This window comes from Mesoplodon mirus (genome assembly GCF_964341445.2).
Source record: "Mesoplodon mirus genome assembly, chromosome: 4".
NCBI lineage: Eukaryota > Metazoa > Chordata > Mammalia > Artiodactyla > Ziphiidae > Mesoplodon > Mesoplodon mirus.
In genome coordinates this window covers 37,106,222-37,119,852 of record NC_138979.1, presented here as the reverse complement: position 1 = coordinate 37,119,852, position 13,631 = coordinate 37,106,222, and the positions used below count along the sequence as shown (strand labels likewise).

General features: G+C 46.7%; 1 protein-coding gene across 6 annotated transcripts in view; it reads left to right on the top strand.

The window, feature by feature from the left end:
* The first annotated feature begins 2,715 nt into the window (after positions 1–2,715).
* ZSCAN2 (zinc finger and SCAN domain containing 2) overlaps positions 2,716–13,631 on the top strand; it is a 30,676-nt gene continuing 19,760 nt past the window's right edge. For 2 of the 6 annotated variants that reach the window (XR_014293709.1, XM_082617268.1), the window contains exons 1-2: positions 2,716–2,808; positions 4,833–5,346. Coding sequence is in view for 5 of the 6 variants with exons in the window: in XM_082617268.1 (XP_082473394.1) it covers positions 4,941–5,346 (406 nt within the window). In the remaining variant the exon portion in view is untranslated. Of the gene's footprint in view, positions 2,809–2,851; positions 3,010–4,832; positions 5,481–6,779; positions 8,347–13,631 lie in introns of those variants that run through there. The other 4 variants (XM_082617271.1, XM_082617269.1, XM_082617272.1 and 1 more) reach the window with 4 other exon arrangements.

The following is a 13,631-nucleotide window of genomic DNA, read 5'->3' as shown; positions in this document are numbered from 1 at the left end:
CTCAGCCAACCAAATACTCTTTCCCTGGTCTGGAACCTTGAGAAGAAGGCAGGCAAACAGAGATGGCTGTAGCATCACTACGGCTCATGGGGTGGGCAGACTGGGCTGTTTGTGCTAAGAGATTGTTGCTGTGGTTTGGGGGGCCTTACTCTCCTTTTCTTGGTCCCTAACTATTTTCAAGCCTGATACTTCACCTCCCATTTACTCTGTAAGTTCCCTGATATTCTTTCAATTAAGTCCTTTTTAAGTTAGCCAGAGCTGTCCTTTGAAGCTTTTAATCAAGAGTGCTCACTAGTAGAACGGAGCCTCTGTCATCCTTGTGGTTTGGTGGATGGAGAAAGGAATCACTTGGAGGACCAACCCTACTCGCTGAACTGGGCTGTGTTTCCGGGCTTGCTTGCTGCCCCAGGCTGGTCTTAGGGCACTGGCTTGGGTACCAGAACCATTATGCCAGGAATTTGGTCTTAAATGTGACTTGCTCTCTATCTAAATGTAAGGAATTTCACACTGGCCAGGACCAACTTCTCAGAGAATCAGGCACAGGACACAGATGGTTGGGTCCAGGATTCTCCTGTGACAAGATGGTGCCAGTTTCTTGTGGTCATGAGTTGGCTTGGGATAGAAGTAGAGAAAAATGAACCCTTAGGCTGCTGGGAAGTTTCAGCTGTATCCCACCCTCTAACCACCCACTCCAAGCAAACAAATATTTTCCCTTTTGTGTAAATTTCCATTCCTCATGAGGATGAAAAAGTGGAGAAACAAACTTTGTTAATATAAGATCATGTCCAAGAATTATCATCCTCAATCATTTTGGAGATCTTGCTTTCTAGGAATGCTGACCACTGGAGAGGTGGTGGCTGGAAATTCTGCATCCGGGCACTCAGTGCAGACTTCTTAGGCCAGCCTGGAGGTGGGGCTGTCTGCATGTGGTCACTTTGGGCTAATAAATTAAGATGCTACCATACCAGGGATGTAGCATTCAACAGCTGAACCTCACTTTGCATTTTTATACTTACAGAGGTTAATTACTGAAAAATGGGTAAAATTCAAATAATCTTTAGAGTTGTGGACAGAACTTTCTAAGAGTGACACAAAACTCAGAAGCTATAAAGAGACAAGACTGACAAATCTGACGCCATAAACATGTCAAATTTCTATATTTAAAAAAAACAGCGGGCTTCCCTGGTGGCGCAGTGGTTGAGAATCTGCCTGCTAATGCAGGGGACATGGGTTTGAGCCCTGGTCTGGGAAGATCCCGCATGCCGTGGAGCAACTAGGCCCATGAGCCACAGCTACTGAGCCTGTGCGTCTGGAGCCTGTGCTCCGCAACAAGAGAGGCTGCGATAGTGAGAGGCCCGCGCACCGCGATGAAGAGTGGCCCCCGCTTGCCACAACTAGAGAAAGCCCTTGCACAGAAATGAAGACCCAACACAGCCAAAAATAAATAAATAAATAAATAAATAAATAAATAAATAAATAAATAAAAGCCAAGCATTTGAAGCCCTTTAAAAAAAATTTAAAAAAACAGCAAAAAGCAAACAGCAAAGTGAGAAAACTAGCAGCAACTTCTGTGACAAACAAAGGAATCATTTTCTTAATATACTAAGAGCTTTTATAAGTCAATTCAATTTAAAAGAAGAGAAGGAGATAGGAATAGTCAGTTAATAGAAAATGAGATTAAAATCACCAATAATCATGAAACATTTCTCAAACATTCATGAAATGAAAATTAAATTTTCATGAAAATGAAATTTAAATGAAAATTAAAACAAATGTAGTCTTTTAATTGTGCATGCCCCCAATAATTGCTCTGTACAAAAATACACCACTGTTCTGTCACAGGCCATTAAGAGTGTCTTTCTCTCTTTTCTTATATTTCTCCCTTGGGTTTCCAGGCAGTTACTCACCTGCTGTCATGGGGCAGCCATTTCTTTAAAAGCGCCAACCGTGGGAACCCCGCAGTAGAGGCCTATCTCCCACTCTCACCTCCCAGTGTCGACACTGACAATAAGTAACACTGGGTAAGTATTGGTACTGAAATGGAGACTTCGAGCATGTGTGCTAGGGGCGGTGTCCCTGCGAGGGAGGTGGTGATGGGGTTCCATGCAGGAGGAGATAGACGAAAGAATGGGAGTTCTGCTGCAGAAGAGGCGGGACAGGGCTTTCCTCCAGACCCTGAAACACCACGTGCGAAAACAAAGGGGTGTGCAAAAGCCAGGTGCAAGTGTGGCTCTGCAAGCTGTGGGAGAGGCGCCGAGCTCGGCGGGAAGGGACTTCTCCCGCGCGGATTCCTTTCCTGCTCAGGGACTACTTTCGGCCGTCGAGGGGCCTGGCAAAATTACTTGCCTCACAGTTCACGGCTGAAAAGGGAGCTTCCATTCAACTTTCCCTTTTCATAGAGAACTATATGGAGGTCCCAGGTCACAGCTCTGGCCCACACTGGGGTCCTGACTGCCAGTCGGCAGATTTTCCTTCCTCTGGCCCTCTCGCACTGCGCAGGCTATCAACCCCAAACTCTGCTCCCTGCCCCGCGGTCGGGGTCTGCTCGATGGACTACATCTCCCACAATGCCTTTGGCCCAGGCTCCCTCCCTCCGCCCGGCTGGGTCCGTACCCGCCAATAGGAAAGCAGAGTTTCCAGGTGCAGTTCTCGGTGGCCAATGAGCGCGGCGGAGGGCGGGCCTCTCCCGTCCATTGTTCTCGGTGCCCCTCGGGCTTGAGCCACCTTGACTCCGGAGGTGCCGGGCAGTGCCCGGGGGCGCTTTTGCGCGCGGAGCGACCGCGGGATTGGCATCTGGTCTCTGGAGAGGTGAGCCCAGAGAGCCAGAGCTGGAGCCGCGCGAGCCGGGAGAGTAGCCCGAGGCAAGGGGATAACGGGCCTGGAGCCAGTGCGGGCAGCCCTGTTGGGGGAGGGGCGTAGGGGGCTCTGTCCCCGTCCCGCGGGCCCCCGTTCTCCCGGTTTAGGCGCCTGGTTGGCTCAGCGACCGGACATGGACTCTTCTCCCTAGCGGTGAGCTCCGTGTACATCCAACCAGGGGCGCAGTGTTTAGACTGGAAGGTACAGTGGACGACATCCCGAGCAGCTCATTTTACAGATGGGGAAACTGAGCTTCAGAGGGGGCGTGGCTTGCTCCAGGTGAGACAGCAAATTAACTGACTAGGAACGGTTTTCCCGGGCTCCCAGTTAAGAGTTGTGTTATACCTGTGTTTCTTTTAGCCATTTGGTGAATACATATTGAGAGCTTCGGTGTTTCCACTAGCTTTTCTTTTTTGTTCTTTTTAAAAAAAGTTTTTCCTTCCCAATTTTTTTTGTGTGTGGGGGTTATCTGAGTCTACGATGTAGTGATGATTTTTAAAAATAACTTTTCATTGTCTTGTAGTCTTTATTTTAAATAATTTGTAGTTTCACTGCTCTCAACATTTTGTAGAATTTCTGTCCAGGGTTTTTTTTTTTTCCTTGTGTATGTGTTCATTTTTAAAAGGAATTGGGGTCATACTGTGTCTATGGTTTTTCTGCCTTGCTGGTTTTGTTTTTATCCATTAATTTTCATATTATGAGGATTATTTTAAATAATTAATGATTAATAATTATTGTCAGCATAATTTTAAAATTTAAAAAAATACATAGAGCAGAGTGCACAAATCTTAAATTTCATATGTATGTTCTTATGCAACCATTGTCAAATCAAGATATAGAACAATTCCAGCTCCACTGAGCCCCTTCTCAGTAACGGTCCCTCAAAAGGTAGCCATTAATACATTAGCATAGTTTTTTTTTTTAATTTTTATTTATTTGTTTATTTAATTTATTTATTTTCGGCTGCGTTGGGTCTTTGCTGCTGTGCGCGGGCTTTCTCTAGTTGCTGCGAGCGGGCTTCTCATTGCGGTGGCATCTCTTGTTGGGGAGCATGGGCTCTAGGCACGTGGGCTTAAGTAGTTGTGGCACACGGGCTCAGTAGTTGTGGCTCTCAGGCTCTAGAGCGCAGGCTCAGTAGCTGTGGCGCACGGGCTTAGTTGCTCCGTGGCATATGGGCTCTTCCCGGACCGGGCTTGAACCCGTGTCTCCTGCATTGGCAGGAGGATTCTTAACCAGGGAAGTCCCACGTTAGCATAGTTTTTAATACATTTTACTGTATGAATGTGCCATAATTAACCATTCTCCTGCTGCTGGATTTTTAAGGTGTCAAGTGTTTTTTTTGCAATTAGAAACAATGCTATGATTGTGAGTCCTTGCAAATAAATTTCTCTTTACAAAGATGGTTATTTTAAAAAATAAATTCCCGAGGGGCCAAGGCTGGACCTAAGAGTACAAACATTTTAAAACTTCATATTTTAAAATATGGTAATAATGCAGTTGAGGTATTTCCTTCCTTCCAGTGAGCGTCAAAGTGTGTTGACATCTGATCCTTTGCAAATCCTTGAGAGGTCCCCTTCAGATAAGAAGGATAGGTGTTATTATCTCTACTTATTAGGTGGTCAGTGAGGTTGTGTGACTGAGTTGTATGTTAGGTCAGGGTCACTCTGCAGCAAGTCTGAACTGACTTAGGGCAGGATAACTCAGTCCTGGGTTCTTGCGAGGACTTTGAATTTCTGATACTCATGCTTTGGTCTTTTGGAAAGAAAAATACTCATTTTTTGTGCTTGTGATTCTTCTTAACTTCTCTTGCCATAGAGTTGTTTTCAGGAATAAGCCATTTTTCCTTTAAGAGGGACAGGAAACTTCTGTTGATTTGCGGATGTAAGAATCATTTGGTGGCCTGACCTGGGCTGCTGTGAGTTAGATTGTTTTAGGACAGTTTACTTATTGATTCTAGTTCTCTTTCTCATTCTTAGCCAGACTCCTTGTTGAAATTTGAGGAGGGTGCTGTCTTCTCAGAGAGCCTGGCTGGAGAAGACTGAAGGTCAAGGTTAGAAGCCTGAGTGATTCCCCCCAGAACGTGGATGATGGCCTCGGAGGTGCCGAGAGTAACCACTCCCCTGAGCCCCTTAGTCCGTGTCTCTCAAGAGGAAGATGACCAGGAGGAGGAGGTCGCCACCATGATCCTGGAAGACGACTCCTGGGTACAGGAAGCTGTGCTGCAGGAGGATGGCCCTGAGTCGGAGCCCTTTCCCCAGAGCTCCGGCAAGGGCAGCCCCCATGAAGAGGTGGCCGGAGGGCCACAGGGTGCCCTTGGCCGTCTTCGAGAGCTCTGCCGGCGCTGGCTGAGGCCAGAGGTGCACACTAAGGAGCAAATGCTGACCATGCTGCCAAGGGAAATTCAGGCCTGGCTGCAAGAGCATCGGCCCGAGAGCAGCGAGGAGGCGGTGGCCCTGGTGGAAGATTTGACCCAGACCCTTCAGGACAGTGGTGAGATGCAGAACCTCGTAGGGAGAGGGTGGGAGCAGCCCTCTGAGATGGAAGAGTGTGGTGTTTGCAGAGGAGGAGAAGGTGGTATCCAGGACTGAGTTCGGGTCAGCCCCATCCCTCTGCTCTGTCTGCAGGTGATCAGCACATTGTCACCCCGAAATGCCCTGGTTGTGTGCAGTGACAGTTCCAGAATTTCAGTATAAGAGGGGCTTAGAGGACCATTCTCAGAGCTAAATTTATGTAGTTAGCACAGTTTTTTTGTGTGTAGTTGGAGCGGTTGGGAAGCTGATGGAGGTTATGGGGTGAGGGGCTGAAGACCCCCATAAACCACCCCTTGGCACTTTCACCCGGTTGTGCAGTAAACTTCCAAATATTTAAGTTCCAGCAATTAGAAAAACCAAATCCTGTTTTAAAAAAGTGATTATTTTTGTGAAATCAAGGTGAATGACGAGTAAGCCAGCTAATAACTGGGGACTTATCTGTGGTATAAAGTCATCCCAGGCTCTTAAAAGAGTAATTCCAAACCTGAGCTTTTTGCAACAGTTAATATATTTGTCTCTTGTGTTATTAATGCGTTGTGGGACCCACGCACGCCATTCAACCACTCTGCCTCCATTCTGGTCTTCAGTTGTAAACTGGACTGCCTTGATTACCAGATATTTACTTCAGATCTAGCTGTGCCCCTAGGACTGTTTCAGGACCCCCGGGAACCAATGGCTACCTTTGTGAGCATGTTCAGGGAACGGAGTGGGGAGAGGAGAGGAGAGGTCAGAGAAGGCTTCACAGAGGATGTGACACTTGAGCAGGAGTTGAGCTGGAGGGGGGTTTGGAAAGGCGCTGGGCAGGGGGAGGGTGTGGCCTCCCAGTGGAGCTGAGGCTCAGAACGGTGGACCCATGTGGGATCGTTCGGATGACCATAAGGAAGGCTGGCTGATTGGCGTGGAAAGTGTGTTTTTAGGAAGGAGTAGGAAGTAGGGTCTTGGGGAAGAGTGGGTGAGGCTTAGACCAAATGTCTTTGACCTCAGCAAATTCTAAACTAGGGCCCCAGGGGCATGGGAGGAAGCTGAGCTTAGCAACAGGATGCAGGTTTGATTACAGGAGGGAGAGGCCGGAGGGAGGAGAGCAGCCAGGAAGCCGTCTGGATGCTAGATGGGCAGTGATAGGGGTGGGTCCAAGGTGGGGACTGCAGGGGAAGAGGAGGAGACTGGACGCATGTGAGAAAGAACTAATAGTAACCCTAGCCAGCATTGATGGATCCTTTTTGTGGGCCAGCCAGTGTGCCTAGCATCTGATATGCAAAACTCACGTAAACTCTCAGAGAACCTGGCTGGAGAAGACTGAAGGTCAAGGTTAGAAGCCTGAGTGATTCCCCCCAAGAACGTGGATGATGGCCTCGGAGGTGCTGAGAGGAGCCACTCCCCTGATCCCCTTAGTCCAGGTCCCTCAAGAGGAAGATGACCAGGAGGAGGAGGTCGCCACCATGATCCTGGAAGACGACTCCTGGGTGCAGGAAGCCGTGCTGCAGCTTGGAGACAAGCAGAATTATCATCACCGGGGAAGATAAGTGACTCCCTTAAGATCGCGCAGCTAGTACGAGGCTGAACCAGGATGCCAGCTCAGGGGTCTGAGGACGTGGCTCATGTTCTTAAGCATTTCGTCACATCTGATGCAAAGTCATAGTTGCTGGTGGGATGTTGGAAAGAGGGGCTGCAGATGAGGACTAAGACAAAGGTGACTAACTCAGAGGCATCTAGTCTAGAGGATTCAGAAGGCTGGAAAGGGAGGGTGGTTTGGGGACAGAGTTGTAACAATGCCCAGGGACTTGGGAGATGTGAGTATAAAGCTGTCCTTTGGAGAAGAGGGTGGTCATGGAGGGCCACCTGTGAGCCCAGGCCTTCACTGAGCACCTTACATGTCCATCTCGCTGATAATCCCATGAGGTGGGTGGAACTGTCATTTTACAGATGAGGAAATGGAAGTTCAGCAAGGTCAAGCTCTTCCTTGAGGTCACACAGCTGGTTAGTGGTGGAGCCAGCATTCAAACTCCAGTCTGTTTGCTTCCACGTGTGTTTGGTAGATCCCAGGTTTTATTTGAAGCAAAATACTTGATTTTCTTTGGCCCTGAAAAATAGCTTTTAATTTTACTCTTCCTACTTAAAAAAGCAAAAGCCTCTCATCCTATTTAAAAACCTTGTTTACTATGTAACAAGTTTGTGATGAACCTCAGGCTCTTCAGTGAGATGCTAAAGAGAGGCCAAAGAGGTGGAAGGCTGAGGAGAAACCTCTGGGGTTACTGTTCAGTTGGTGAAGTCACAAAGCAGGGTGTCAAGTCTCATCAGGTGTCTCTGAGGCAATGACAGGTTCCCACTGTGACAGTCCTCCCCACCTGGCTTGCTGGAGGGGCTTTGTGCCTTTCATCTTTCACGGGACATCCCGGATGGGGAATGTCTCAGACTGAGTGGGCTTGTCAGTGGTCTCATTTCTTCCATTGAGATCATCTTGGTTGGTTTTCATTTGTCTAACACATGCTCCTGACCTGCCTTATGATTACTCAGAGGAACCTCTGCAGTGATCTCCATCCCTTCTCAAACATTTACTCAACATAAGACCACTTGACCTCTAGACTGTTTGTCCAGCTCGGGACCTTTGGTCACATTTACCCAGCACATTTTCAAGGCCTGGTTAGACAGTGGTTGTTTAATATTTGACTAGCAGGCACCTCTAGGTGTTCACAGTTAAAATATCTTAAAATTCCAGTTGAGATTGGACCTATATTAATAGTTTAAGTGGTAAAGCTCATCTCTCTTTGTGTTTCCCAAGGGCATTTTGATCCCCATACCCAGCCCTATTTCAGGCTCTTGGTATTTCACCTGAACTCTCGCAGCAGCCTCCAAAGGGAACCTGCCTTCAGCCTCTTTCCCCTGCATTGCTCCACTACTCCCTGAGTGATCGGGCACTCTCCTGCTTAGAAATCTTCTTGAGTTCCCCAGTGTCTCCAAATCAACCATGACCTCTTTGTTCTGCTTGCAGCCCGTGGCCCTGTGTGACCTGGCCCAGGTGCCCATGGCTGGTCCTCCTCTGACCCCCTTGCCACAGCTCTTGCTTCATTCAGACCAGATCTTGCTGTTTCTTGAACATAATCTGTCCTTGCTGGCATTCACCTGTGCTCCTGAGTTTTGACTTGGAGTGGCCTTGTCCATCTCTGTGTGATAAAATCCTGGTCTTCCTTTGAGTGCACACCTTTGGAAACCTGCTCCATAAAGCTGTCCTTACTTCCAGCCCCTGTTTCCTGTCCCCAGTTCCACCCGCCTGACAGCATCTCTGATCACCTCTGCTAGAAGTCATCTCCCCCAGAACATTTGGATTCTCCTCCTCTTTTGGCTTTGTATCATATTCCGTCTTGTATGAATACTCATCTTATTTCTTCTAGGAACCTATAGAATCCCCAAAGTCAAGGAACCTATCTTTTTCTTAACCTTTTTCTTTTTTTTTTTTTAAGCTCTCACAGTACCCAGCACAGTGCCCTATACATAGTGGGGACCCAGTTAAGTATTGTTGGGATGAGGAAATGAATCCTTCCAGCCTCCCTGCAGGTGTGGAGAAGCTCACCTGCTGGGTCCATGAAGGAGGCAGATAGCTGCTTCCTTCCAGGCTTATCTGCCTCTCCTTGAGAAAGCCAAGCTAAGTTTTGTTTTAAAACAAAATGGGGTCGGGACTTCCCTGGCGGTTCAGTGGTCGGGACTTCACCTTCCAGTGCAGGGAGTGCAGGTTCAATCCCTGATTGGGGAGCTAAGATCCCACATGCCTTGTGGCCAAAAAACCAAAACATAAAACAGGAGCGATACTGTAACAAATTCAAAGACTTTAAAAATGGTCCACATCAAAAATATCTTAAAAAATAAAAAAATAAGGTCAAGCCCCAAGTTGGCAGAACGTAGCCAGGGATATTTCCAAATCTAGAAAGGGAGACTAGGTAGGACTGCAACTTAGACCTGGGAGAATTCTCAGGCCGGTAGGCAAGTCAAGCAGCTTAGTCCAGCAAGAGAGCATCTACTCTTAGGTTTTCGTTCTTGGAAGCTCTGTATTAATCCTTTGTTTATATTCAGCAAACTCAGTGATTAATCCTTTGTTTATATTCAGCAAACTCAGTGAATATTATCATATTTATGCTGTTAACAAAGATGTTTATAAACATAGAGAACATGTTTCTGAGTATGGAGGTGAGTGCTATTGCCGTTTCTCAAATTCCAAAGGCTCAAGGATATCTCCCTTCATGGCCTGAGAATAAACTAGTAGGTGGCCTTTTTCACCTTTTGTTATCCAGCCAAACTGGTAGAAGTAGTCCATGGGACTGGCAGCATTTACTTGAAGGGACAAGCTTTGGATTTGGAAACCTAAGGTATGGTGAATCCACACCCCAGGGAGGACATTTGCCTGGAGGTCTCTTGCACCGGGGAGCTGGTATTGGATGTGGCCACCAGCGCGCAAATGCCAGAGAAAATGAAACTATTGTGGGCTGGACGTGGAAGCCGCAGTAGGGCATCACTGGTCCTGTGGAGACCATCCATCCAGTGATGTGCTCTTTCTTTTTATTTTTTAAAAATTTATTTATTTATTTATTTTTGGCTGCATTGGTTCTTCGTTGCTGTGTATGGACTTTCCCTAGTTGCGGCGAGCAGGGGCTACTCTTCGTTGCGGTGCATGAGCTCTAGGCGTGCAGGCTTCAGTAGGTGTGGCTCGCGGGCTCTAGAGCTCAGGCTCAGTAATTGTGGCACACGGGCTTAGTTGCTCCGCGGCATGTGGGATCTTCCCGGACCAGGGCTCGAACCTGTGTCCCCTGCGTTGGCAGGCAGATTCTTAACCACTGTGCCACCGGGGAAGTCTTGCACTCTTTCTTTTTAGATGAGATTGGCCTACATGGTTCATGCCTGGCAGCTGTGTTTTTAGCCTGTTTCACAGGCTGTTGAAAGACCATTTACGAAAAGCACTAGTTACCTGTGTTGCTGGTTACAAATTACTGATGTAAAACCCAATACACTTCCATTTTTTTTCTGGTGACTTGGAGAATGAGCACCCCAATTTTCCAGGGCAATCTTGAGTATAAAATATTTGTCCTTGTAAAGCATCAAAATGTCTCAAATTCCAATAGCTGGCAGCCAAACCCTCCCTCTCAGAATGTCTCACATCGGTCTGTAAGAGGCCTGGGCTCTGGGGCCAGAAGTCATTTCTCAAATTGTATGGCCTAATTTTCGGTTCAGAAAGTATAGTCACTAGAGTTGAGACAGCTTATCCTTGAACTGTTCTCTAATTGCTCTACCCACCCTCATCTCACTTTCTGTATGAAGTAAGCGGAAAAATACCTTTAGAGCCCGGAGACCAGTGAACTCATGCCGCAGCGGCCTCCCCAAGATAACCCCAGACCGGTGTGGTTGCAGCATCAGGCTGAAAGGGGAAATGCTCCTCTCCTAACAGATTCTTTTTTGTTTTTTGGCCGAATAGTGCTACTTGCAGGATCTTAGTTCCCCGACCAGGGATCGAACCCAAGCCCCCTGCAGTGGAAACTCGGAGTCTTAAGCACTGGACCGCCAGGGAGGTCCCTAACAGATTCATTTCATCTCATAGAAGCCCCACCACCCGAAAAAGAAACTGCTGCCATCAGAGGGGAGCAAAGGGGAAAGTATGGGGCTCAAAATTGATAGATTCGTGACATATAAATCCTCTGACCATTAGTGTGGGGTCCCTGTGCCATCAGCATCATCTGGAAGTGTGTTAAAAATGAAATCCCCGGGCCTCCCTTCAGACTTACTGAACCGGAAACTCTGGCGGCGGCGTCCAGCACGTGGGTTTAACAAGCCCTCCAGGTGATCCTGATTCAGCCACCAGTTTGAGAACCACTGTGCTAGACCTCTGGTTCTCAGACTTCTCATTGGGGTCCTGGAACCCACTCCAGGCATTCTGATTTTCTGATTTAGTTGGCATGGGGTATGGCCCAGGCAAGGGAGTTTTGAAAGCTTCCCAGGTGGTTCTAAGATGCAGTGAAGTTTAAAAACCACTGCTCTAGAGCCTTGTTACTCAGAATGTGGTCCATGCACCAAAAACATAGGTGTCACCTGGGAGCTTGCTAGAAAGGCATACCTCAGTCTCAGCCCAGCCCCACTGAAGCAGAATCTGCATTTAGCAAGATCTCCAGGTGATTTCATATGCACTATGAAGTTCGAGAAGCACTCCTCTAGACTAGTCAGGATGGAGATTATCAACTTCAAACCTACTCTTGTCCAACAGGTGAGCTGAGAGTCACAGCTGACCTCTCCAGCCATCTTCAGCATCACACCTGACTTTTGGTGGGCACAGGCAGCAGCTTACCTATTTTGAGCTTGCTGGCCCAGCACCAGCTCCATTGGTGACAGCAAATGAACAAATACTTTCATTTTTATTAATAAGGGGAGTGAAAAGTGGTGCAGGGTTGTAAAGGTATATGTCTTTTTAAAGCCACAATTCTCAGTTTTAAGACAAAAACACTTGCAATTCACTTAAATATTTGAAGTGTATACCATACAGAACTCTCAGAGAGATGTAACATTATAACTGTAACTGTTTGGCAATCATTCATTTAAACCAGTAACAGCTCCTTGCTGTTTTTACCAGCGCTTTGTCTTTCAGGCAGTCAGAGTTCAGGGGGAACAACAGTCCCAGTCACTCAGGCGCTATCAGGTTCCTGTCAGTCTTGCCAGGGCAGCGCCCCGATAAGGAGAGCCCCACTTGGGCATCAGCTGTATCAGGATTACAGACCCACTTCTGCATTTTAGACCAGTGGCTCTGACCATGGTTTTGAGACACAGCAGTATGTCACAATCAGGGGGAAGGGACCTTACAAGAATTCCGAGCTTAACACACATTAAAGCACCGAAGTTTGTAACCAGTTATCTCATTGTTATAGATAAATTACAGCAAATTCAGGCTTATCCCCATATTGACAGCAATTTTTCTGACACTTATTCTGGTACGCTTTCTAGCATGGGAGAGAAAGCAGAGGCCTCTGGCCAGGCAGGAGGACACACGTGGCCCTGTGCATTCAATGGGAATGTGCTGTGCATGTGAGTCTACAGCCCATGTCAAGGGCAGGAAAATACAAGATCCATTGATTTAGACCGAGCTGCAACTGTCTAGTAACCAATAAGGGCCCTATGGCAATTCAGGAATCGTTCAGTGGATGGACCGTTCAGTGGATGGCGTTTGGACAGTGGTCTGACCCTTTTGAAAAAACTAAAACTGGATCTCTACTTCACAAGATATACAGAAATCAATTCCAGATGAGTTATAGATCTATACTGTAAAAGATCTGGAATCAGCTATAGGAGAGTATTTTTGTAATCTTGCAGTGGGGTGGGACTTCTTAAACAAGACAGAAATCGTCAAAGCTAAATTGAACTCATGGAAACAGAAAAAGTCTTTTATATTAAAAAGATACTGTGGGGACTTCCCTGGTGGCACAGTGGTTAAGAATCACCTGCCAATGCAGGGGACACGGGTTCGAGCCCTGGTCCGGGAAGATCCCACATGCCGCGGAGCAGCTAATCCCGTGCGCCACAACTACTGAGCCTGTGCTCTAGAGCCCGTGAGCCACAACTAATGAGACTGCATGCTACAGCTACTGAAGCCTGCATGCCTAGAGCCCATGCTCCACAACAAGAGAAGCCACCACAATGAGAAGCTCGAACACCACAATGAAGAGTAACCCCTGCTCCCCGCAACTAGAGAAAGCATGTGTGCAGCAACAAAGACCCAACCCAGCCATAAATAAATAAATAAATAAATAAATAAATAAATAAATAAATAAGATACTATGAACAAAGTTCAAAGACAATGCACAGACGAGGAGGAAATATCTGCAACAAAGTCTGCAGTGTAGCAGATAAGAGTCAAAATCTTGCTCTGTAAGAGCATCTACAATTCATAAGAAACTGTCAACCCAGTAGAATAGAAGGTAAAAGATATGATCCGGCAATTTAAAAATGAATAAAAACATTATATCCATATGAAAAGATGTTCAACCTTACAAATTACCAGGGAAATACCCATTAAAGCAAGATACTATTCTTTTGCCTGTTAGGCCATCAGAAATTGAATAGTGTTTCTAAGAAATCTCTGCCTTTTTGAGCATTAACTTCATCTTTTAAAATTAATTCCAGAATTTTTCTAGTAAGTAATGTATCAACTATTTTAAATTTGGTAAGAGTACATAAAATGATATATAAGAGCCATAAATTCTTTTTTCTTGTTATGGT